At 32.9% G+C, this 27158-nt stretch overlaps 2 protein-coding genes across 2 annotated transcripts in view; one reads left to right on the top strand and one right to left on the bottom strand.

Annotated features, from left to right (window-relative positions):
* The window catches only part of LOC140059389 (uncharacterized), a 30406-nt gene extending 3658 nt beyond the window's left edge, over positions 1-26748 (top strand). The window contains exons 6-35 of the mRNA XM_072105275.1: positions 329-466; positions 886-965; positions 1366-1531; positions 2029-2235; positions 2380-2541; positions 2807-2908; positions 3299-3476; positions 4149-4223; positions 4353-4505; positions 4924-5129; positions 5447-5601; positions 6025-6072; positions 6823-6905; positions 7336-7410; positions 7620-7770; positions 8106-8248; positions 8548-8617; positions 9424-9587; positions 21802-21846; positions 22198-22344; positions 22698-22967; positions 23162-23459; positions 23645-24118; positions 24239-24306; positions 24529-24575; positions 24784-24855; positions 24951-25171; positions 25297-25435; positions 25599-25730; positions 25909-26748. Of these exons, the coding sequence (XP_071961376.1) occupies positions 329-466; positions 886-965; positions 1366-1531; positions 2029-2235; positions 2380-2541; positions 2807-2908; positions 3299-3476; positions 4149-4223; positions 4353-4505; positions 4924-5129; positions 5447-5601; positions 6025-6072; positions 6823-6905; positions 7336-7410; positions 7620-7770; positions 8106-8248; positions 8548-8617; positions 9424-9587; positions 21802-21846; positions 22198-22344; positions 22698-22967; positions 23162-23459; positions 23645-24118; positions 24239-24306; positions 24529-24575; positions 24784-24855; positions 24951-25171; positions 25297-25435; positions 25599-25730; positions 25909-26074 (4435 nt within the window). The 3' untranslated portion in view covers positions 26075-26748. The remainder of the gene's footprint in view (positions 1-328; positions 467-885; positions 966-1365; positions 1532-2028; positions 2236-2379; positions 2542-2806; positions 2909-3298; positions 3477-4148; positions 4224-4352; positions 4506-4923; positions 5130-5446; positions 5602-6024; positions 6073-6822; positions 6906-7335; positions 7411-7619; positions 7771-8105; positions 8249-8547; positions 8618-9423; positions 9588-21801; positions 21847-22197; positions 22345-22697; positions 22968-23161; positions 23460-23644; positions 24119-24238; positions 24307-24528; positions 24576-24783; positions 24856-24950; positions 25172-25296; positions 25436-25598; positions 25731-25908) is intronic.
* LOC140059273 (uncharacterized) lies at positions 12190-14645 on the bottom strand. The gene is made up of 7 exons (XM_072105141.1): positions 14636-14645; positions 14422-14496; positions 14200-14265; positions 13689-14081; positions 13201-13515; positions 12736-13116; positions 12190-12515 (listed from the first exon to the last, which is right to left on the bottom strand). The coding sequence occupies exons 1-7, from the start codon at positions 14643-14645 to the stop codon at positions 12190-12192; spliced, it is 1566 nt and encodes a 521-aa protein (XP_071961242.1).
* Positions 26749-27158: the final 410 nt, after the last annotated feature.

Raw genomic sequence — 27158 nt, 5'->3', positions numbered from 1 at the left:
TGTCTACTGAAAACATATTCAATTTTGTTCACAACCCATTTGTTTTTTTTTGCGCTCTATATATTTCAAACTATAACCATCATTTTCCCTCCAAGAAAAAAGCTGTATGATACCACGAGAAAGAAAACTCATATAGTAATAGTCCACAGTGCCATAGCCAAAAAATGGAACAATCTTTGTAGGCCTACCAACCATGCATACTGGCGGTAGCCACCAGCATGCATGGTTGGTAGGCCTACAAAGATTGTTTCATTTTCTGGCCTAGGTCCACTAAGTTAGAGTACCTGAACATCATATTTTCATTTGCCGCCTTTCTATTGTATTGCAGACGAGAACTGAAATGTGTGGGAGGAAGCTGGGTAAAGAAAGTAGAGTTAGACCAACATCAGCAGTACCTGTACTGCTGCTCAGATACTGACGTCATCTGCTATGATATCTATGGCAGAATGGTCTTCAAGTTGCCAAAGTAGGATTCTATGTTAAATTATCAATAGGCATATACAGTCAGCTCTTCCAATACCAGACACCTTTGGGCTGGCCAAAAATGTCTAGATTTCCGGATAGTCTGGTATTTTGAATGTGTTTTTAATGCTAAAAAGAAATTTTGGGCTGCAAGAAAAGTCTGGTTTTGGGAGAGTTTCCAGTCGACTGTATTTGCATTCAATTTGTACATGTTTTTTCAGTACAGTACCTTAGTGCCTTAAAACAAATTCAAGTACAAATGACTCTTTTCAGTACAGTACCTTGTTGTATATTTTTAACAGTATCTATTTGCATTGTCTATAAAACTAAACTATAAACTGTCTCATTGTTCTAAGTTCGCACCATTTTGTTCCAGTGTGCCTTGTTTAAAACTAAACATATACACATTCTCTTTATTCTCAGTGCTCACCAGTCACAGATTACTGGCTGCAAATACTGCCCTCAAGCTCGTCTGTTGATAACTTGTTCAGCGGATACCAATGGTAAGATTTATTCAGATGTTTCTGCTATTGAATGAACCACATTTTATTTTTACTCTGTTGTGATATCAGTTTTAATGGTGATCCACATATTGTGGTCAATAAATGATCAAATAATTTTGTTCATACCCAACCTAAGGCTCTATTTACACTAGTTTGACAAAAAAAGTGTAATATGGTAGTAATATGACAACGTCATGTCCATATATGGGCACATCACATTTTTTTGTCACATGTAGTTTAATGGTGTAGACAGAGCTTTAATCTGTTCCAAATATTAGTCCAGTCATTGGATCAATGTATAATATAAACAGGGATAAAAGTTGTAGTTTCTTGGAGTATTTTGTGAACACTTTATTTTCAACTGTATATATTCTGTAATAATGTATATTTTCATTTATAGTGAAGGTATGGAGCATGACAGGTGGCCATGTACACACATTCCGAGGTCATTCCAAAGCTGTTACTAACATCCTCCTTCATCCAGAGTCACCATCACTCGTCTTAACGTCTTCCATGGATGGTTCTGTGCGACTCTGGTCACTGGAAATTATGGATATGATCTATTCGTAAGTTAACTACACAAGCAAACGCTTTTATACTAAGAAATAATGATGTATTCGTTGTATGTCACAATGTATATTATAAAGAGGGTCCCTAATGATCAGCAATTGCTGGATGGATCATCCTCATTAAATATGGTGAAAAAAAGAAAAGAAGAAGCATGATACTTGATAGACAACACAATAAATGAATAACAAAAGAAGAAGAATTCAAGACCAGTTTATAGTAGTACATAAAGTGACCAGGCATCACAAGTTACATGCACTCGTTCTACCCAGCTGGGATAAGGCATTATAACAAAACATTTGTTAGATAGTCCCCCTTATATTTATTTATATTTATTTTAGGCAAGCCAAGGTTTAATGAGCACTGTAATTTCCATTAATATTTTGGACAATAAATGAATCTGTATCTGTATCTGTATCATCTTAACATAAGATATTATTGAGTTGATGTAGGCGTTAATATGATATATATACAATATATGATTTCTTTCTCACAGGATTACAGTATCAGTAGAGGGTATCCAATGGATGGGGTTGACGGGAGAGAACTATTTATGGACAGCAACAAAGCGTGATCTTAGCGTTTGGCATCTAAATCATGTCGTTGAGCTTTACACGTTGACACGATCAAAGATCACATCCATTAAAGTGCTACACTGTCGAGGGAAAACAAGTCGCATTGTTGCTGTGGGAGATGATAGCAGGTACTAATGTTTAATCTTGAAATTGGAAAATTCGATAGAATTTCATTCTATTTATCATGTCCATATAATTTTAATTGTTTAATTATTTTTCAATATTAATTTAATATATTTATTAGTGATACTAACAATTACTATTTTTTTCAGTATGCGGTTGGTTTCTATCAAACATCGTAAGAACCTATCGACTGTTCTTCCGCCGCCAAACATCTCACCGATGGAAAAGATACTAGGAATAGCATATAACCGAGAGCACAGTTTAGCATACTTACTGGTTACACCGCATGAGCTATGGGTCTACACAATGAGGTATGTAGTGAGAACTTGGTTTCCATTAGGACATAGAGCTGACGCAAGGAAATTGACCAATGACAAGCAATAGTTTGGATAATCAATAGCTTGTGATTGGTCAAATTACTTGCGTTGCCTCTTAATGGGAACCAAGCTGAAATAAAGATAAAGGTGTACTGTGATATCACATAAAAAGAACCCAGTTTAAATTAGGATTACTTTCAAAACATAGTGGAGTTTCATAAGCAGGATTTTTACAGATGGAGTATTGTTATTATTGTAGGACGGACCCAGCTTGCCGTATTGGTATATGGGATATCTGTCGTGTGCAAGATAAGATTGACAGATGTCATTCAAGTAATACAGATACATCGCCTCATCCAGAGTAAGTAATGGAATCTTCACACATTGTATACATGTTCAATGTCTCTTGACTAAAGCTCTGTGTACACTATCAAACCTTATGTAACAAAGAAATGTGTGCCCATATATGGACATGATGATGTCATATCACTATAATACTTGGGAATATTCTTACCATATTTGGGCACATCACAATTTTTTTGTCACATAAAGTTTGATCGTGTAGGCAGAGCTCAAGAGACATTGAACATGCATACAATGTGTGTGATAGTTTTGATAGTGTGGACAGAGCTTTAGATTACAGCAATGAACTTCAATGTCAATCAAGGGCAATTCACCCTAAATTAATTCAGAATATTTGTATTGAAACTTGTATTTCATAATTTGCTCAACCTCATGGTTTCTATTGTAGCCAATACAGATGTTCGTCTAGAATGAAATCATCACAACCAGCTCATCAGGAGAATCAACCATCAACAGCTACCGTGGAATGCTCCTCAATTACTGTCCTAAACATGCCCATCATGTACAAAGGTGAAGAAGGCTATGTTTGTCCGCTTAAAACTAACTTTCTGGTGCTTGGAATGCAGGTAAATATGAATATTTATTTAAATTAAACAGTATATATCTATTACACAATACAATATTTCTTTGTATCTGTGTGAAGAAAAAACTGATTAACAAAACAATAAGATAGATATTGTATTGTTATAGGATAGATAGATAGAAATCTTTCTTTATTCTGGATATTCTTTCAATATTTGTACATTGTTCTTCCTTGAAGTCCAGTTAACAGTTAACACTTACAAATTACAAATATAAACAATAAAAATGGAAAATATAATATCACAAGAAGCAAGAGAAAAATACAGTTAGATCAAATTTTTAAACGATTGCAAAGTTAATGAATTTATAGAGCTGCGAATATCTGGTGAAAGATTTATTCCAGAGTTTGACTGAGCGGTATTGAAATCATGATCAGAATCATTATGCCGTTTTGGTAAGAATAAAGTGTTTTTCGATTTGCTTCTTGTATTTAAATTGTGATAATTATCAATAAAATCATAAAAATCAATTAGGTAATCGGAAACAGTACCTGTTAAACATTTAAAGGTCATTATAAGAATATTATGGTCCCATCATTGATTTATATGTTTCCAATTGAGTGATGTCATATATGAAACTGCATGTTGAAAGCACAGATCAAGTTACTTTCTCATGGCTCCATGAAATGAGTATTTCTGTCTGTCTGTTCTTTGCAGGATGGTAGAGTTCTTTTTATGGATCCTATTAAGTTTGGTGAAATTCATTTTCAGCATAAAGCCTACAAAGACGCTGTGAGTATATTAATAATATTGCCATAATAATTGACATCGTTTTCATAAAAGAGCTTAACTTTTATTACTTATTTTTCCGTAGTTTTGTTAAGGTTAGCTTTTCTAAAATGTTTGAATTATTTCTTGTAGATTTTGGAGATAATTGTTGAAGATGTACATCGTGTTTTAATCACTAAATGTAAATGCAGGGATGGTGCTTTGTTTAGATTCTGGGGTCTTCCAAGTTTAGAGCTTAAGTACGAGGTTGATACTGATGATGATACTACCTGCTATGCACTGCTGGTAATTCATCCTTTTACTTATTATAGCAACACATATCCATATCGTAATAAAAACTAAAAAAATTGTACTACCCTTACTTTACTTTAGCCGTTTGGGGACTGTCGTGGTATTGTAGATGATTTAACAAGTCTCCTCCATGTGGCCCTGTCCTTCTCCAACCTCGATGTCTTATTGTGAGTTAGTCTGGTCCATTCATTTATGTTGTCTTTCCAGTGTATCTATCATCTGGTACAATGCCTTGCATGATCGCTTTTTGCCAAGTCTGGAAGATCTCGTAATGTGGCCATGCCATCTCATCTTCCATGATGTGTTCCATTGCAATAGCTGCTCTTACTCTCCTTTGGAATCCTTCATTTGTTATTCGATCTTTGCATGTGATACTATCCTAATATTTGTAATACTATTTGTTAATTGACAGGACAATTTTTTTCTGACTGGCCATGCAACTGGTCATTTAGTTCTTTACAAATTAACTGAAATTCAACAGACTGGAATGACTTATGGTGGCACGGACGTGCACACACAGTCGCAGCAAAGTGAGGTGGTTCAATCCAAGATAGAACACAAGGGAGGAGTAGTTGCCATTGATTCGTGTTGCCAGTTGAAAATGTTTGTTTCTTGTGGGTAAGTAGAATTCTTTATTTTCTAAGAACAATGTCTTCTATGTATTAAAGTGCACACATTGTACTATTTTCATGTTATTTCAACACTATGGTTGAATGTTAAGTTTGCTCTGATGGTTGCCCTCACCATCATTTGTCATACATTATTTTTATATGGTGGAATAAATTTATAATATCACCAAAAACATTTATAAATTAAAAAAACAGAAACATACATTATCTAAACCTCAACATTATTTCCTTTTATTTTGAAATGATTTCTGAAGGCAGCAAAAATGTATTACTATATTTTAAAGACTATTTTATTTCTTTTCATAGGGAGGATAATGTGATAAAAATATGCAACAAACACAAGGTGACGCTTACTGAGGTCATCCTGGATGGACCAATCAGTTCTGCTTATTTTTTAAATGTGAAGGGAGACCTCCTCATTGGCTACAAGAATCATTTATTTCAGATCAGTCATACTAAACGTAAGAATTTATTTTGTAACACAAGCTAATACTTTTTCTTTAAAAACAAAAAGTTGAAAAAACTCTAAAGTGGCTTTGGCAAATTTGTAGTAGTTGTTAGTATGTATGTATCAGCAAATGTATTAGTAACATAACAAAACTGAAAAAAAGCTTCTGTAACATTCTGTGTGTATCATCCTTATCTGTACTAATTAATTACTAAGTTCGATGTGCCCATGTATGGTAGTGCTATGCTTAAATATGGTAGTGATATGACATTATCAGGTCCATATATGGGCACATCACATTTTTTTGATAATAAAAAAAAATAATAAAGTTTGATAGTGTAGACAAGGTCTTAGGTTAGATAACAAGGTACATTGGATATGACTGGAATATAATTAGCAGTAAATGATAATATTTGCCATTTTGTTTAAATTTCAGTTATATCTCAAGATTGCAATTCACTTCACGATAGCTGTATAGAATCAGGTAATAAATACGTATTTTGTACAGTGATCGTTTGGAATGTTGTCAATCCAATTCAGTAACATGTGTGATGGTAAAGATGAAAATGTCCCCATTACACTCAATACTTAATATTCACTCAATATTTTTATCAATCTAATTCAGTGATTCTGATTGTATATAATATAGTTGGTATGTCCAGTTTTGTGCTTAAGCCCAGCGCACACTAGAGCTATCGGCTGAGCCAACTGGCACGAGTAACACTTGACTCACTAAAAAAATTTTCCGCAAACTCTGATCGCGTTCTATCGGATGCACACTAAACGCCTTCAGTACAAGATTTTCTTATTGGATAATTACTTACTACGCTATACGGCACGCGCTGACATATTATATATAATAAATCAGAACATGTCATGCGCAGTGGAATTTTTAAGTGAGCTATCTTCTCACGTTCGGCGCACACTTGAGGAAGATGACACGCGTGGCAAAAAATATTATTAAACACGATTAATATTTTCCTCAGCGGCACGCGTGGCCAATTCCTCACAAAATCCCCGGCGCACACTGTGAGGCAAGTACTACTTGTGCCAGTTGGCTTAGCCAATAGCTCTAGTGTGCGCCAGGCTTTAGATATGCTACACAATATGACCTGAAGATTTTCTATTGGCTGTTCACCCTGTATATTATCAACATAAAAGAAACATGTTTAATCTGCTGAAGAGGACATTCAGTTAATGTTTATGTACTTTTATGTGTTTATTTTTATTATAGAATCTGATATCTATGAAGACCCTGCCGTGCGATTTGAAGGTGTTCCATCAAACACTGACTCAATTAACATGGCACGTTATCTTGTAAGTTGCACAATACGGCAAATAATTCTCTAACATAATACCGCTTTTTCATATGTAATGATGTTTATATGAGCAAAAGAAAGTCGTTTATATGAGCAAAAGAAAGTCTAACATTACAACCATATATTTTTTTTATGCTTATTCTTACACATCCAACAGTGTATACACCTATATTAACGCTAGTTGGTCATACACAGTACCGTTTTTGATTTTACGATCATTCGGGAAACCACCTCACGACGATGAAAATATAGATATACAAAAACACACATAACAATAACAAAATGAAAAGCCTAAAAGTTAATCTAATCTATAGATTTGCAGCAGTGTTAACTACTTTATGGACAACTTAGAAAAGGTACAATAAAAGATATCTAATTCAAGATTTTGACAAACACAGTTTACCTGAAATTTATTTTACTTTCTTCAGGTTCCTTACAATTTGGATTTCAGCAATGCATTTTTGGAAGGAGAAAGCTCTGAGTCTGAACAAAACTCTGTTGAGGTTTGTTAATTATAATTGTTAACAGTAGTAGTAAAGTATTAGGTTTGTCATGTCATGTGTGTTAATTAGGCTTTGATACATTCATCCTTTTTGGAAACAAACCTGACTTTTCTAGTCTTTATCCGCCTTTGAACAATTTATGATTAAGTCTCGTTTTTATGGTAACTCAATTTTGTTTATCGTCAACAATTTGTACATTTTTTTTATAGGAAAGTGAAGAGGACTCTGACAGTGACATGTCAATGGCTCCAAGTGACATTTATTTGTCACCAAGTGGAACACCTCGAACTCTATCAGTTATTGACATGATTCTCAACAGCGAATTTAATCAACAGGATATTAACAGTGAAATCTTGAAATGTATGTACAGTTACTTGCCTAAAAAAAAATTTAGATAACGTTAGTATAACGCTAGATATAAATAAAATTGTACTAGTAAATTGATGGTAATCCCTCCCTTTCACATACTGTTTTAGTAACCTCCAATTCCAGAAAGTGTCCTAACTTTATCACCTATTTCCCTGCTTAAGCTCTTTACTGGACTGAACCTTATCCTCTGTATTTATTGCCTGCAACTAAAAGAGCACATTTTGTATTGATCAGACATAATTAATGCCATCATCACTACTTTCAGTCGGTCAGTTCCGTGTCTTGGACATAATTATAAACTAACCTTTTTTGTTTATATTTTTCAGTAAAAAAGAGAAGTATTTTAAAGATGATGGAAGAACAGGAAAGAGAAATAGGTGACTATGAAATGCCAAAATTTGGCGTCTCTCCAGGTCCGTCACCTACCATTACACCATCCTCCACACCAGAATATAACTCATCATCTGAGGTAAGTCAAGAGGTCCCTACCTCTCTGTTGGTTTTCTCTCAGGCTATTTGCCAAATGGTAAATAAATGAATGTTTTGGTTGGTTTTATACAAACATAATGAATTTAACAGTGCCTTTATTTTATTTAACCGTTTTGTACATAATATTTTTCTTCTGAAAATTATCAATGTATTATATGTATTGTAATTGCCTTGATTTTGTATATACCCTTTTTTTTTGTGCTTAATTTTTTAAAATTTGTTTGCTTGCATTCTCTTTTTCGAACTAAAATGCGAATGACAAAATATTTTATTTTTTAGATAGAAGATGAAGAAGTGAAAAATGAAGAAATCATCAGTGAATCACTAAGCACCACAGAACACCCTCTAGGTTAGATTACATTTATATATTAAACTGAAATTACCACTTTCACCCCAATTAAAGACTTTTCAAGTTATAAGGGAACACCTTCCAATTGAGACCATTTGATTTAAGACTCCCTCTAGTAGAAACGCTTCCAAATTATTTTTTACAAAATGGGTTAAACTTCCATTACGTGTACAGCCCCATTAGAGAATGTGTTCATTTTTACCTGAAGTTTTTCAAAACTTTGGGTAAATGTCATTTAACCTCCTACTGTGACATGTGTTTATATAAGTCCAACTTTGATAGGCAGGTCGTTAAACCTTTTGATCATTGCTGACTTCTGCTAGTTTTTGCCTGACCATTGACCTTGCATACTGAAGAATGTACCTTTTCCTAATCAATCAATTACAAGAGAGCTAATAATATTACAGGGGTATAATAGGATTCAAGTCATTAATCACCTGCTTAGTTGATATATCTGATAAGGATTTTGACCAAAAAGTTCTAATGGGGATGTACACCTAATGTCAGAGTTTGCTAGGCGACGTGAACAGGCTAATGTAACTCACCAATTACAGATGGATAAACTACATTTATACTTCAGGCTTAGAGGGTAGAGTAGTGTCTAGTTACAACTCTTGCGTTATGTCGGGATTGAACCCTGGACCTTGGGATTGGAAGGCAAGCACATTAAAGAACCAAGCCACACCTCCACTTCAATGGCTCTCCCAATTAGAAACCACTTTTATTTGGTCCGGTTGGACACAAAATATAGCTTCCAGAGACTCGAACTGAATTGATTTTTAACTGTTTAAACCATTTACTTTCAGATGTGATGTCATTGATTGATGTTCAGCCACCAAAACCATTGCCAGTTGAAACAGCACCTGATGAACCAATCCCACAGCAACTGTCAAGGTACAGTCTTGCCAATGTTAAAATAGATGTGAAATTATTGATGAAAAAGTCTATCAACCATACTACCAACAAGAAGGTAAGGACACTAAACACTGAAATATTTTTCATTTTGCAGATTTATTTTTTGTATCACTTTTTTACAAATAATTATTTCTCTCACCCTTCACAGTTCTTTGACTAAAAAATTATAAATAGTATATAAATAATGTTTTACAATTTACTGTACAAATAAAACAGAAAACTTTGACTTTAATTCTGATCATACAAGTAACAAGGAATGTATTTAGTATGAATGTTGCATTAAAGTTTTCAGCGATTTTAATTAAAATGTTTATAAATCCTTTTAAAATTTAAAAAAACATTCAATGGCATGGTAAAGACAATATAAAGACTAAAAAATGCATAATTCAGAATTATTTTCAATAATTAATAATTGTTAGAATATGATTTTTCCTATAGTACTGTATTTTCTATTGCTAGTTTTCAAGGTTTTTACAATAGTTAAGTTTTATTCTGTTAAAGAGTGAATTCGATCATACTGTATGATATATATTGCACATTTATATATTTGAACTCCACCCGTTGCTTTCACATTTATTTAGTCATCAATCACGTCATAATTGCAATACAACAAGGATCCTGCATAAAAAAGCTGTAGCTTTGTTTTTTTGTAGGACCCTTTTACATATGAACAATATAGTATAACTTACATAAAACAGTCATTTCCCATAAACAAGGTGTTAATCAGCATATAGTGATTTTTTGACCCGTTTCCATCTTGATTTAGTGTGTAATTTTGGCTTCAAGTTTAGTAATTAAGTATTTTCACATTGCCTTGTCCATAATTTGCTACAGCTAATCTTCTTGGTCTATTAGAGATTCCACATATTCCACATGGATCCTTAATCCCATCATCTTTGCCATCTATTCGTTTTACGAAAACACCATTTTTGTCAAATAATTGTAGCTTATCCCCACTGGTTATTATTATGTTTTCATCCATGTCTGTTACTATAGCACGCGGGTTCATCACTTTCCCATCTTCCTCACCTTTGCTTACAAGTGTTTTGATAAAGGTACCATCTGCATCAAACATCTGTATTCTATGATTACCACAGTCAACAACCATTACATGACCTTCTTTGGTTAAAGTGAGATCTCTTGGGAACTTCATTTGACCATCTCCTCTACCCTCTAAACCTATCTTACCCAATGCCGTACCATCATCAAGATTAAACTTACAAACACAATGAACTTCACTGTCTGCAACATACAGAACTCGTGTTTTATTGTTTACTGCCAAGCCCCATGGACATTTCAATTTTTCTTTACCAAATTGAGTGGATTCTTTGAATTTGTTATTAAGCATCACAACAATGTTTTTGTGTAAATCACTGTACACAATGTGACCATTACCCATGTTATGCATTCTTCTGACCATAGCATTTTCAGCCACCTTTACATTTTCCTCAAATTTAAATGACTTTTTAAACTTCAATAACTCGTTACAATAGCTTGATGCCAATATGCAACCAACTGAGTCTAATACTACATCTGATACGTTGAATGCCTCATCCACTTTGTGTGCTGCTATGTTTTCAATGGTATGCACAAGGCCTAGTGGTTCAACTTTGATATTCACTGGCGAACCTTTAATTTTTATTCTAGCAGAAATGATATTCATCTTCCAATCACCTTCCTCGTCACATCTACCTTTTATTCTGTACTTTCCACTTCCTACATATTTTACTTCATCTGTGGCAGTTGTTTCCCCTGATGGCTTTATCAGAGTAGCAACTAAATTGCATTCTACACTTTTATTCTCACTTTGTACCTTCACTACAAATGGCTGTCCCTTTGTTACAGTAATAGGCTTATCTTCTCCAATGATGTACTTTACAGAATCTGGGATAATTTTTCTTGTCATATTATCAGGAGAAATGTTTAAAATGTGGATTAGAAATTGTTTAATGTTCATAAACTTTAGTTTGGCATACATTTCTGATGCTTTCTCTATTTCATGTTGTGCACTTTCATTGATATTTGACTTGTGGTGGTCAGGTTTTGAATCTTGGTGGAATTCAAGCTTATTCTCTTGCGTTTCAATGAGTTTTTTCATTTGCAACTGTTTATAATTCTTAAAAATTAAAGATGATATAATATTAACACATTTTTTAATTCAAGTATTATAAATAAAGTAATAAAGTATTTTTTATATTGATTAATGGGATATCAAATTTCAACTGCATCTATAGGTAGTACAAATACAGTTTGACAAAATCTTAATTTATGATTATATGAAGGGAAAAACTAAATTAGGATCTTCTGCAAAAAAGAAATAATTGTGCAATGGATGCACGATGCATGCTGAGGTAAGATGATCCTATTTTCATTTTAAACTTACTACAGAAAAGTCGTTCGAATGGGAGGGGACAGGTTTTTCGCTTAATGTCATATGTTAGCAGTAATTTATTTCAATATGTTTATTATGCTTTTTATCATAGAGATGTGTTTTGTTATATGTTATGTTGAACACTTACTTCAACATCTATGACAGGTTCATCTAAGGATGTACTGGTTTGTGTGGTGACACCTTCTTGGCTACTTGTACCTAAATAAGATTGTTATAATTATCAGTGTACGGTCAAAATGCAATAAAATAAAACTACACTTTCTCTTTACTTTTCTAAAGAGGTAAATGAGGGGAATCTCCTACTTAAAGATGGTAAAGTGGAACATTTCCAAAACACAGTGTAATTCTTACCCTTTTCCGTTAGTTTTCCAAGAACATCCTGGTATTTATGCTCATCTATTTCTGTTTCCAACTCACTTGCAGGACATTGTAATATCTCTGCCAAATCTTTCTTTAACTCTTTCTTGACATGACTTTCCCATAACTTATTTAAACTGCTGGCATCATTTACAGCAAGGTGGAAGAGTATTGATCCCTCGGTAATGTATCGTAATGTGGCAGGAATCATTTCTTGGAAAACTTTTACCAATTCTGGAAATTTCTCCACACATGAATTATAAACTTGTTTTTGATGTTCCAAATTCTGTATGTTTATTTTTAATAGAATACCTATAAAATGTAAAAATATTAATTTATAAAAAAAAAAAAAAGTAATATATATATATAAATAATGTTCATACCATAATAATGATAATAACTCAAATTATTAATGATAATTATCAATGATAGAGATTGAATACAGTAACTTTACCTTCTTCATTTAGTGTGTTCAGGATCTGACTGTAGAAATCTTTATCCCAACTATTGATAACCGATACTAACTTAGAAGAGTCTGGTATGACAGCGTTCTCATCTGTTCTTGCTATGATCAGTTGTGCTTTTTTCATGTTTTCATTTATTTTCATTTTTTCAAGCATGAATTTAGCAACATGATTTGAAACATCAGCATGCCCTTGTGTAAAGCCCACTACTACCGTTTTACACTTCTTTGTAGGAGTTGACAAGTCACCAGTACTAAGTGAAGGGTCTTCATGACTAAGGCATTGAATACCTCGTTTTCTTCCTTTCAGCTCCTTTATCACCCTTTCTTCCCATGCAACATCATCACTGACAATGTAGAGATCACATACATCTAGAAATGTAAAGTTAAACAAAATTAAACATCATTGGTTAGTTATCTTTTGATATTTCAATAGTGTTTAAAAAATAAACTTACCATTTTCCATTAGTTTGCTGAGAACAACCTGATATTCATACTCATCTATTTCTGTTTCCAATTCACTTGCAGGATATTCTAATATCTCTGCCAGATCTTTCTTCAACTCTTCCTTTAAATGACTTTCCCATAACATAATCAAACTATTTGCATCATTTACAGCAAGGTGAAGGATTATAGATCTCTTTCCAATACATCTTAAGATGACTCTGAATCTTTCAAAAAACTTTCTCAGTCTTGAAAATTTGTTGACACATGAATTATAAACAGGTTTTTCTTGTTCCGAATTCTGTGTCTTTACTATCACTCCAATAACTATAAATATACAAATATTAAGTTATTCAATTTTTTGTTTGTTTATCAAATAAACAATTTAATAAAAATCATTAAACATAACCACAAGAAGAACATGTGTATTATTCAACATAGTTTTGAAGTCTGCTATGGAGAACTATAAAGAATTGTTATTAGATATGGAGTAACATTACCTTCTTCACGTAATGTGTTGAGGATCTTTCTATAGAAATCCTTTTCCCAACCTTTGCTAACAGATACTCCGTCCAAGAGATCCGGTATGATGGCATCCCTGTTTATTTTTGCTATAATCAGTTTTAGTTTTTCCATACTTGTACTATTCCATCGTTGAAGCATTACTTGAGCAGTATACTCTGAATATTTTGTCATAGGATTTGATGTAAAGCCCACTAATACCATTTTACATATTTTAGAAAGTTTTGACAAGTTTGCTGTCCAAAAAAGTGAAGGGTTCCAGTCTGTTTGACTTAGGCAAGTGACATCTGATCTTAATTTTTGCAGCTCCTTTATTACTCTATTTTCCCATTCACCACCATCATCACTTACAACAAAGAAATCATATAAATCTAGAAATGTAATAATTATAGTAAACATAAATCAATAACTTTTAAACATCATCACTGTTGTTCTGAAAATAACAATTAAACAACAAATAATACTAATTGATATTAAAATAAAAATTACCATCTTTGTTGAGACCTTTAGACTGTGATGTGGATGCATCTTGTACTTCTGTCTGAGAGGTTTCAACTGTGAAACAGAAAATTATATTGTAGGCAACCTTTAGCATGACAAGAAATCCACCATAAATGCAGAGCACCATTAGTGTGGGATAAAAGTTATTATTAGTTTGTAAGAAAGTTATAGTTGTTGGATGCATGCATTTTAATGGTGAAATTGTGTTACCTTCTTCCATGGAGTCAACAGTCTGCGAAGTGGGTGCCTCTAGACGTTCTTTTCCATGTACACCAGAAGATTCACCTGTGAAATAGGTTAAAAGTAGTTTTATACAAATCGTTTGATATGGCCGATTCTAGCATCCTTCAATAACATGAAACCGGAAAATGTTTACTGTATTGAATCAATTAACTTTAATCATTTTGAGAACAAATAATATCACCTCTTTCCATGTGGTCACCAGACTGCAGTGTGGATGACACAGACCTTTCTTGCTCATCTATACCAGAGGATTTACCTGTGAAATGTAAGGTATATTGCATTAAGACCTGGATGTAATTGTCATTAAATGGACAGCAGGAATATTTCTTTGTCTGCAATATTTGATTTTAGTAGTTTTATATAAAAAAGTTACCAACCGAGCAAAATGTCTCCTGCTTCCTCGTCAAGTTGTTTTGCAAACCTTTTCTTTGACACTTTTGTGTCCACCAACCGTTTGCTTCTTTCAAGCTTGAATACAAGATCCCAAGTATTCCCATAATTATGATGACCTAGCTGGTAGGCTGCAGCAATTCTTGATACTTCAACTGTATTTGTTGTTATAGCTTTATAAAGATTTCTACGAAATTCTGTTATTGGTTTCACCTTGATTTCATTTCCATTTTCATGTTCATTTTTAAAATCATTAAGGTAAGTTAAAGCCTGAGTCTTTTCTGTCAGTTTAGCAATTTCAATCAGAATCTCCACATTTGTAGGGGGATGAGAAATGTGACCTCGGTCAATGAGTTCATTAAATAATGTCTGCCCTGTGTTGTTTTTTTTGCCTAATAATGCTCCAGAACAGTGGTCTTTTAACAGAAATCTTAACTGAAAATATTCATCACCATCATATTCTTTACTAATATCTGAAAGTAAATCTGCAAATTCGTCTTTTGACATTTTCTGGAATAGTAAAAATAAAGAATTATTAAAATAGTGTGACAATTATAAAGTCAATAATACAGTAACGACAATTACTGTGACGACGATTAGGCGGCGCTGCTGGTCTTTGCGTGTGGACGGGATCAGTCTTCTGATGGTGATTTATTGAAAGAGTTCCATAAAAAAAATATTGTATAAAATTATTTTTTTTGTTTATAAATGTATTTACTCTGTTTTTCCTTTGTACCTCAAATTTGATTTAATTAAGTTTAAACGTGATCAGCTTTCATTTAATTACAGTTGTCGACTTTGCTCCTCTAATGGTCCTACCCGACTTTTCGTTCCATGACCTAATTTGAAAGCTGGTGACAATGCTTGTTCTGCCACTGCTCCGCGGATCTGGAACGCGCTTCCTGTATTTAAACGTCAACTTAAAACTTTTCTTTTTAATTAATTACTAAGTATTTGTTAAGCGCTCTGTTCTTTGTAGGGCGTCATATAAAAACTAATAGAATAGAAATGATAAACAGTTCCATAAACCCACTACCTAGAAATTGACAATAGTTGTAAATTCCCCAAGTTACAAATATAGCGTTATTAAAGCAAGTATGCTTAAAAATGTTGCTGTAGCATCCACTAAGGCGTGAATAACTAAGTCTGTATAATCATCTAAAATACAATACAAAGAATTTATGGTTGCTTGAATTTAAATGGATATTAGAATATCTAATATACAATACAAATAATTTATGGTTTCTAGAAGTCAAATGGGTAGTAGAACCAGGGAGGTATGGTAGAACTGTACTGTTTTGTTATGCAAATTAATTGACAGAGTGAGAAATGTTAAGGTTACTAAGTTCACTTTCCTATAAAAAATAAATTTAACTTTAAATGTATATTAAAACAATAACAGTAATTCAAAATAATACTAAAATAATTAAGTTTATATATTTACAATTACGCCCTGATTGCTGCCAATTTAGATTAGAATAAACTGATAGTGTGACTGTGGTGGATCACCAAATATTTACAAACTTAACAGTTTTTGCACCTAAAACTAGAAAGCCACTCCGAGAGTGCATACTTCCGCCTGCTGTAAAATTCTCCTACATAAGATTTCTCCGGTAAAAAAAAATATATATATTTGTGTGTGTCTTAATGCTGTTTGTGATTTAGGCTAATTTCATTACAAGCATGTGTATGCGAGTTTCGTGTAATGGTTATGTAACAAGCCTTTCAATTAACAATAGCTTCAGTTGACTAACAATAGAACAGCAACGCGAAAATCAAACGAGTGAATTTGAAAATAAATAGGTTTTTTAAACTACTCGCATCAAAAAACGTGCACATTAAATCAAATTATGTTTTAAGATTACACATCACAAATTATAACTCTTGCCTCTTGTTAAAAAATGAAGTTTTTTGGAGAAGTAAATGCAATTTCAGTTTACTTGTTACTTTAAGACTGCTCGCCGGCTTTTGAAAAATTCTGTCCTATCTTTTAAAACTAGCAGGTCTGAAAAAGTATACTAAAAAGTGGTCCTGAATTGGGACTGTGATCCCAAATGGTCCCAAAATTTAATGGAATGGTCCTTGACCACATATCTATCTGTCTATTCATTTTGGTAAAGATCTTGTAATTACTTTTTGAGTAATCCTGCTAACAAACAAACAAACACACGCTACAGATTACATACCTATTTACTTTAGACTTGTCCTCCTTCATTGAATTGAATATTTTACTTTATGCCGACGATGTAGCAGTCTACAGGGCAATAAGATCTACCGAAGAAAGTGCTGCATTGCAGAACGACATAAACGAAATTTATAATTGGAGTGTTGTTAATAAATTACCGCTTAATCCTATTAAATGTAAGCACATACGGTTTACTAGATCAGCCAAACTTAAGAACAGTGCAATCAATTATCTAATTGGGGAGAACGTTATTGAGAGGGTGGAGTGTTTTAAATATATTGGGATTACCTTTACACACAAGCTTGAATGGGGTACCCATGTCGCAAATGTTAAGGCTAAGGCGTCCAGGCTTCTGGGGTTTATCATGAGGGTCGTGCGTTTTAGAAACCACATCGTTATCCCGAAGCTTTTTAATGCTCTTGTTAGACCTATTATGGAGTATGGGATGCCGGCGTTGTTTCCGTATTGCAAGAGAGAGATTGAATCTTTAGAGCGGGTTAAACGCCGCATGACCAGGGTTTGTATACCTAAATCCTCTTATGAGCAGAGACTTGGAGTTCTTGGTCTTCCATCCTTTGATGGTCGTATAAATTACCTGTTGATTTCCTTTGTTTCCAAATATCTCTATAACAAATATAATTTTAAAATTTTTGATTTTGTTCAGTTTAACCTCAGGCGTGACAATGATCTAAGATTTGTTCACAAGTTTGGTAGGACTGAAAAGTCTAAATTTTCTACATTTAAGCAGTTTCAACGCTCATGGGATAGGTTGCCTCAGGATCTTAGAAATACGCTCCCGATTAACTTAGGCTTATTTATTAATAAATTAAAATGTTATTTTAAGCAAAATATTTCCTTTTATTCTTTTACAACTATCGGCCATTAATCCACGAAAAATTGAAACTTCATTTGATATCTGTGATAATTATAACAGTAATAATAACAATAATAATAATAAAAATAATGTCTTGGGTAACTTTTGTATAGATATTTTGTACTTTTTAATCTTCACGTTGTTTTTAATGTTGTAATTTTGTATTTTATTGTTGGATGATTTTGTTTTGCTGGATAGTTTGATTTAGTTCGCTTTTGGGAATCATGTCTCTCTCTATTGTTTGTTATGTTTTTGGTATAATTATGTGAGACGAAATAAATGAAATGAAATGAAATGTAAATAAGGTGGTATTACATTGTAATTCTTATTAATGGTTCCTTACAAAACACTAGTATTCTTTTTGACTTTACATTTGATCTGAATTCTCAAACCCTCTGTATATATATATATATTTTATTAGAGAATGTTGCAGACGAGATCATTAATTTCTACACCAATTATTGCATATTACTTACCGCTGGTTTCAGTTCCACTTCCGCTCAGAATCGTTGCCAATACAGTACATTGAGTATTAATCTATCCACAATACATTCTACCTTTCCGACCTTAAAATAGCCTCAAAATAGCAGAAGCTTTACAAACTGGAAATTCCCTGCTATTTATATTATGGAAAATGATTACTATTGATTAAAATAAATCGTAGCTAGTGAGGGTCAAGGGTCAGCTATTCAGTGCAGTACCAAAGCTTTGTGTTTATTATCTTATCAGAAGATAATAATGTATTTCATACAGTACTTCTAGTCTGGAATATTTACACTTTATGGCATTTAGTACCGTTTTGAAATTGTATTATGTATACCTTGTGCCAATTTATGTTTATTTAATGCAAAATACTTTATTTACTTAATGAAATATAACAATAGGTACAGTTCACAATGGATTATAAATTTTCAATGAAGTGCCGAGTACAACATTGTGTTTAAAAAACATCAATATAACAAACATCAATATTAATTCTGAATATATATTTACATGTTTGTATACCCACCATTTTTGTTTGTTTTCTGTCAATACATTTCACATTGATTATTAATTATTAGAATATTTCAAGATAAACATCTCATGTTTGAATTTTTATCTTAGTCCATTCACATATATGTACCATACAAAATTAAGAGGCATTTAAATTCATGACAATTAAAAACTGCGACTTTTTCCACAGGTAGCACCAAAATGGAGACTTCTGTTCCATGAGTTTTGTTAATGTGTGTGGCAAGAAACAACTCTCATTCTTAGTACTAATCAAATATAATTATATTAATTATTATAACTAGATGGCACGCTCGCTTCGCTCGCGTACCATCTAGGGGTGCTCACAGATGGTTCTCGAATACAGTAGAATCCACGGACGGGGACTTTTTTGGGACACTAAACAAAAACGGAAGTGTCCCCCTAATTGGGGTATTCAGAAATAGAGACAACAAAACCAATACTGGATTCCATAAAGGACAATTAATTTATGTGGATTAAAGAAATTAGGGAGAAATGGAAATGTATGTACGGGAATTGGGCGGCGGCACGTGGTGGTGGTGATGGAACCGCAGTAATAAAGTTGATTGTATTTATATATTATAAGAACCAAACTAAATAAATAGACCTAGACATTCTGCGAAATGGAAATTGGAAATTCAAGCTCCTATTCAGTGAAAAATTAAACTGTAGTCTACCTAAATATTTAGGGCAAATCATCGGTTGTGGTGTTGAACTTCCTGTAAACATTTGTGTGAACCAAACTGGGTCGAATTTCTGTCATGAGTACTGATTTGTTGGCCTGTGATTTATGACGCCTAAGGGATCTATCTAGACTTATTTTTTAGAATAATGTACGTACCTGTCAGATACAATTGTCTTGTGTCGTATAATAAATAAGTATCTGTAATAGTTACTGAAGTTACTATTACAATCTCGTCAATGAAAACACGAAAATGTATATGCACTTACTTATGAAAACGTATACAGTATTATACTCAGTTATTGAAACAGTAGGTTTAAAAAAGTTTCGTTTGTCTGTAAAATGATGTAATCAAGCTGTTTACATGAGTCTTAATTTATAAGCACATCAATAATAAAATAGTTTATCTATCCTGTAATTGGCGAGATTATGGTCGCTGTTGAATGAAATAAAGCCAATCGGTATCATATTTGTACAGAAACAGTTTCGCGGCCGAAGGGTGTAACCTAAATTCGTTGTATTATCGTCAAGAACTAACTGTAACTAAACTTACATAGAAAGTAGGGTATCATAAATTTGGCCTTAGCACTCGGGGGAGTGGCTAAGATGAAGTCCGTGGGACTACTAAATATAAATTGTAATGAACCTCGAGGGACATAAATAGGAATATTTCATGTTTCATTATCAATGTATAATAAATGGAAACTGTTTACCGATTCAAATAATAGAAATTGGTTTTTAACATTTTCCGAACCTATTGCAAGTTTATTCTCAAAGGGCCCATATATTTACCTACCGTATGTGTTAAACCAAGGGCTCATAAATTTACCTACAGTACTTGTGTTAAACCAAACTGGATGTTCCATTCATCGCAAATCAATACATTTGTATAATCGTATATTAAATCTATCAAAATAGTATTTTTTAAAGAAAATCGGCCTGTCTTCAACATTATGATGGTGTACTCTAGCAATCTATCAAAATAGTATTTTTTAAAGAAAATCGGCCTGTCTTCAACATTATGATGGTGTACTCTAGCTGTTCAACCGGTTTTCAGCTATTAAAAACAATTATCGTAGGAGGAGATAGGAAAATGCGAAGCCTCCTCGCTATGTAACATTAGGGTTGAGGGATGGGAAAGCGGATAGGTACAAAGAGGAACAATTTTTAAATATATTCTTTATCCACTGAGTAACGAAATATTTTGTTCATGTTTTATAGGCCTATAAATAATATACCTCTAAATACAGTAGGCCTAAAACATTTGCGATTTAATACTTTGTTAAAACTGTCACTGTCATAATCGATTGAAATATTAAAGTACATGTCACGATACACCACTACGACGTTTATATTTTTGGTAATTATTAATTAATACAAACGTTGAGAAGGAACTGTCAGTATAAAGTTTATTTGTATATCTAACAGTAGAGCCTATCCACAGTCTCAGTAATAAAGTTTATTTGTATATATTTTTATATTACATCTAACAGTACGAACATTCACAGTAAGAAATGTTCGATTCAAATGAAAAATAGTTAATAGGTATTTACAGTATTGTCAAAGTATTGCAAGTTTATTCTCAAAGGGCCCATATATTTACCTACCGTATGTGTTAAACCAAGGGCTCATAAATTTACCTACAGTACTTGTGTTAAACCAAACTCTGGCAGACTGAGAGATTGGGATGTTCCATTCATCGCAAATCAATACATTTGTATAATCGTATATTAAATCTATCAAAATAGTATTTTTTAAAGAAAATCGGCCTGTCTTCAACATTATGATGGTGTACTCTAGCTGTTCAACCGGTTTTCAGCTATTAAAAACAATTATCGTAGGAGGAGATAGAAAAATGCGAAGCCTCCTCGCATTTTTTTGGCAGGTATTTTTCAAGATGGACATCCATTAGACAGTGTATACCACGATCGGAAAACACCCCTATTTGGGGCAAATCTTTGAACCTAAATTCGTTTTAATCGTCAATAACTAATTATCTAACTCAATTTAATTAGTAAACAGGGTTACATCAGGCGGTTAAAATCAGTACCGAAAGTACGAACCAACTTTACATACCATCGAGTGAAAATTCTAGAAGTAAGGCGCGATTTACCGAATTTTGCCCTTACGTAAATTTATATATAGATTTGTGAACACGACTAAATCTACATGACATTATCTTAATTTTCTTTAAATTTTAAATAGGCTGTTAGTCACCAGAAAAGTGATACAGAAACCAAGATAAATGAAGTAAGACTTGTTTTGTATACACAAGCTGTAATCAAAATTATCATCTTATATTATACAGATATTGCCTGCTTAAAGGTTAAATATAAGATTTGATATCCCTGAGGGAATGATATTTTGTTAGAGGGAAATATATATTCCCTCGAACAAAATATCCTTCCCGAGGGAATATCAAATCTTATATTTTACCGATATAAAAGTTGATATCTATTATATTGTATAGCCAATAACAAGTAGAATATCTACTGCTGGGTCGGGTAGCTAGGCCTCCTTTATGTAATAAGCCTGCCTAGTTAGGCGTTGCATTCACCTTACCTTGCGAAGAATAATATACAGATAATTAATTAATTGTAGAAACCCAGTTCAGCCTCTAAGCGAGTTATTCTGAAGAAGACACAAAAAGGTACTAGGACACTAGCAAAGAACAAAACAAGATCCAAACAGACAGTATCTACAGTGTCAGGTGATCTACAGAATTCACAGTCAACTAACCAAAGGAAGGTATGTCATTTGTATATATTTTAGAAAAGGAAAGAGGTTTTTTGTAATTTATTCCATCTAAAAGTTCCTAATATCCACCTGTGTGTGACCAGCAAGATTTAAATCTCCCGGTTGGGATTATACTCAAGTTCTGAACAGTAAAGGAAGAGGATGACATTGAATAGTGAATCATCTGTCCCAATAAAAGTAAGGAACTCTATGGATCAACTCTGTTTGAATGTGGTTGTTAAATAAGTATGTATACATATTACCTTTTTTTTTATTGTATTACAAACAGTAGTATAGTTTAAATAGGTTTTTATATAATTAATCCATACACATTTTATTTGTATATATTTGTATTTTGTAAACAGATTACTAAAAATGACACATATACAAAGGCAGATGAAAGTGAAGCTGAAGAAGCAATTGTTGAATCAGATATTGCTCTCCATGTGTCATCAGATGTAGCTCAGCCAGCATCAGGAAGCCAAGCTGGCCTGGCACTTGAGCTTAAGTCACAGACCTCACCAGAGGCAGAGGGAGTTGGGGCTGCGCTTGTATTGGACAGTAGCAGAGAAGCTGAGAGTGATGCTACTACTGATGTGTGGAAACTGAAACCTTCATCTGCTAGTGGTACTGAGGTAAATATTTGATTTTCTGTCTAGTGGCGATTTAAGCTCTGTCTCAACTATCAAACTAGTTTGACAAAAAAGGTGTGATGTGCCCAAATATTGTAGTGATATGCCCAAATATGATATTACATTTTTTTTCACATAAACTTTGATAGTGTAGATAGAGGTTAAAGTCTTGATGTTGTTTTTATTTCCCTTTTAAGGGAAAGGAATCTGATGTCATCTCAGTGATAAGCATTCCTGATGGGAAATTAAAAGTAGGACATCCTTCAAGTGCAAAGAGTAACGATAGGTTACCATATGGAGAGAAGATGGAGAAAGGGAAGAAATCAAAAATGACAGAGAAACAAATAAACCAGGAGGATTCAACAGAGAGAAAAGGATTAAAACAAAAGAGGAATTTAAATGATAAAAGAAAATCAAAAGATAACTTACTGAAAGATAAAAGATTTGAAGGAAAGCAGAAAGAAGAAGCAGACACTAAGAAATCAAAAGATACAGGTATGGAAAAGGAAGATGCTCTGTGTATCTCCTTAAATAAAGGCTGTGAATTGACTAGCTTAGGTTTAGAGAACATATACAACTTTTACAGCTAAAAGAGACAGTGGATCATTTTAACAAATATTCATCTACTTACTACATGCATACAGTATATATAGCTTTATATTTTATACTTTGTATTGTAGGAAGTATGTCATTTTTAAAAGCAGCCTCAAGACTTTCCATCACTGAGAAGTACAGTCTTCATAAAGCATCAAGGAAGTCAATTAGCAAAGAAGAAAGCAGGCCTAGCTCAGCCTCTGTCACAACAAGCACTAAGTACCATACAAGCTCTGCCATCTCGAGTAGAGCAACCAAGCCTAGCTGTATAGATACAGATGATCCAAACTTAGAGGAAGAAGAGTATTTAATAGAGGAATCTAGGGATGAGAAAAAGAACACTTCTAGAAGACTTAAGGAGTCTAAAGGTTTAAAATCATTAATGAGATTGCAACAACAGAGTACAGATGAGCCATCGTATTTTGAAGAAGAAAGTGGGGTCAGAGGAAGGTCAAAAGAAAGTCTTATTCATCCATTGTTCTCTGACATGAACATGTGTTTGAAATCTACTGTAGATGACGGGACAATTGCGAGACCAAACACAGCGGAATATGGAAACAGTAAGACTTAAATGAAAGATAATATGAAACATTTTGTTAACAAAATCATGAAACAAATTATAAAGTATTCTTATAAGTATGTTTTAATTAATCATAATAAATTATTTTTCTTTATTAAAGGAAGACGATATTCTTTAGAGCGCCCTCATACAGTTGCGACAGGAGATCTTTATGCCTTACAGGATGATGTAAGATTTATATGTGTTAATAATAATAGTAATTAATAATAATTTACTGGATTACACCTTGCTGTGGGTAAAACAAAAAAGTTAAATGAACAGCCTGAGAGAAATACTAAGTTGCCTGAGAGAGGCATTAAAGATTAGTAAATATATATGTATAATAAAATAAAATATGTTTTTTCTTTGTTTTAAAAAAAAAATATGATTTTGTCTTTTTTTGTCTTCAAGATGTCATTTGATTCGCATTACTTACAAAGAAATATCAGTTTGCCAGGGTGAGTTGATGACACTAGTAAAGCAAGGTTTTTGGTACACATATAATTCCTAAAAAAGCAGTATGCAGTTAACATAATCTATATTGGTTTTACTTTTTGTAAAGTAATGAACATAAATACAAATAGTACCCATATGCTATGAAAAGATTTCCAGACGGATTGATATTAAAATATGAAATAAAAAATTAGCTTTTTGTTATTTATACAGAAGTCCTGTTGATTTATTAAAAAACAATGGAACAAGGTTTGATGACAACTGGCAAGATAGGATGATAGAGAGGTAGGTACATTTACTTTTTCTAATAAAAATGTTTAGTTTATTTAAATTTTACTTATGTAAGCTAAGTTTTAAAATGTTTTTCTTTTAAAATTTAGGAATCAACTACTTCGTTTAAAAAAGGCAGAACGTGCTCGTTTTGCATTTGAAAAACGTCAAATAATGGAGGAGCGTCTTAGGCAACGAAGAAAGTCACTTCTTGGCCATCATAATTGCTCTGGTGACATTTCTGAGCAAGAGGCTCATCTAATACAGCGTCAGAAGGCACTTAAGGGCCATCGTAGTGGCTCAACTGATATCCCTGACCAAACTAATACGTGTGAGTCTCCTTTTACTTTAAAATTTTGCATTTTATTTAAAATTTATTTGAAATTTTATAGTGTATTTTGTTGCAATGTCATGTCCATCTAAGCAATAATACAAGTTCTTAACACTATTCTACAGATTGCCTAACACGTTCAGATAGTTCACTTGATCTACTTAAGAAGCATCAGTCACCAGCAATGAAAGCACGTCCTGGTACACCACCACAACCTAAACACTATAAAGAAACAAATGATCTGAGTCAAGAAATGGCATACAGGTATTGATGTGTTTTCTACTTTTGAGCATGCTCAGTACAGACTATTTATTACTGTGTGTAATATTATGTCATCATTCACACAATACTATATTTCCTGTTTTTTCATCTATTCAGCCTCGTTTGTGTTCCAGTTTACTGAGTAAAATTGTAAATTGTTTTTCAGGTTTCGTCTAAATAAACACCCAAAAATATTGAGAAGCTCAAACAAAGAGATGTTTGAGAAGGCTGATGGGATATCAGGACCAATGCTTGTACGGCGCCCTCACACACCTCAATCCATCCCAAACAAGGCCAAGTATGACTTGTATCAATTAGTTACTATTCATATTTTTATCTTTATGAGAAGGATCATCATCACTATGGCTACCATCAACATTATCATCATCATCAACATATTATCATCATCACTCACAACAAAGCTGAATTTATGTGGTGAAACTTCATTGCTTTTTGTTTGTTTTATGCACTTCTAGATTTGTTTTGCTCAAGCCATTTCATCCAACAGCCAGACTGACGCCTTCACCACTGGAAGAACATTTACTGATGGAAAGATTTCCAGAGATGAGAAGAAGAATCATCCATCATGATGAGCTTGAAAGGAATATTCCAACACCAAACGTTTTGGTATCCTACTTGTAAAAATGTTTATTTTTGTATAATTCTCCAGAATGACATTGCATCACAATTTTTTAATGTGTTCGTCAAAAAACCATATCAAGAATTGTTTTTCTTGTCAAGAATTAATTAGTGTATTTGTACATTATTTATAATTTTTTTAATACTTCCATGTGCAGTGCAATAAAAAGACAAACTTTTTTATTTTGATTGAAAATTATAACTACTGCTTTCATAACAATCAGAATACTAAATACTATATTCTGAGGTTGTATAATCTATTTAACTTTATGTAATTGTTTTTATTTGTTTCTTTATACTGGGGGACATCTTCAGTAAAAGACTGTCCTCCCAGAGACCCCAGTGCACATGACCATGATCAGCATACCGCCAGATGATTCCTACTCTTTTCCAATAGTGTACTGTACATACTGTATTTCTTTATACCGAATTGTGTACATGAGCAATTTACACACAACCACTTGGTATGCTATTACTTAAGTTGATTATAAAATGCATATTTTGCATTCATAACAATAAATTCATACACTTAATACTGTTTTTGTTTATTAATATTTGTAAGAAGTATATAATTATAAAGGAAAATGGACCTAAAATTGTAGTTTTGTTGTGTGTAAAGTGACCTGATACCAGTGTTCTCTGAAGCAGATTTTGCCATCAAGATTTACAGGAATAACTTGACTCCTAACAGGAATTAAATAAACACTTGTCTTTGAGTTTAAAACATTAACCAAGAGTGATTGATCAATTGGATCAATAAAGAGAACACTGCATACAATACTTGTATATTTTAGTTAGTTAGCATAATTCTTGTTGCTGCACATTGTTGATTAAGCTCATCTTTTAAGAATAATTATATGGTGAGTAGATGTTTGCCTTTTTTTCTGAAATAGTAATGATGAATTTATTTTACGCGACCAATCAATTATTTTGTAATTCAAGTAAATTGTATATAGCCTCAAATATTAATATCATAATTGATTGATCTACTGACAGAAAATGTATTGACCATTTACTTTCAGATGTGAAGTCATTGATTGATATTCAGCCACTAAAATTGTTACCAGTAGAAACAGCACCTGGTGAA

The sequence above is a fragment of the Antedon mediterranea genome, chromosome 9 (genome assembly GCF_964355755.1).
Source record: "Antedon mediterranea chromosome 9, ecAntMedi1.1, whole genome shotgun sequence".
Classification (NCBI taxonomy): Eukaryota; Metazoa; Echinodermata; class Crinoidea; order Comatulida; family Antedonidae; genus Antedon; species Antedon mediterranea.
This window is presented reverse-complemented; position numbering and strand designations above follow the sequence as displayed.

Bases quoted from the DNA above. Each gene is read 5' to 3' on its own strand.
- LOC140059273 (XM_072105141.1), bottom strand. The intron at 14,266-14,421 runs GTAACACAATTT...TCTGTTTCACAG, and splicing joins TGTTGACTCCATGGAAGAAG to TTGAAACCTCTCAGACAGAA. The intron at 12,516-12,735 runs GTAAAGTTACTG...AGAAATTTCCAG, and splicing joins GAACACACTAAATGAAGAAG to AATTGGTAAAAGTTTTCCAA.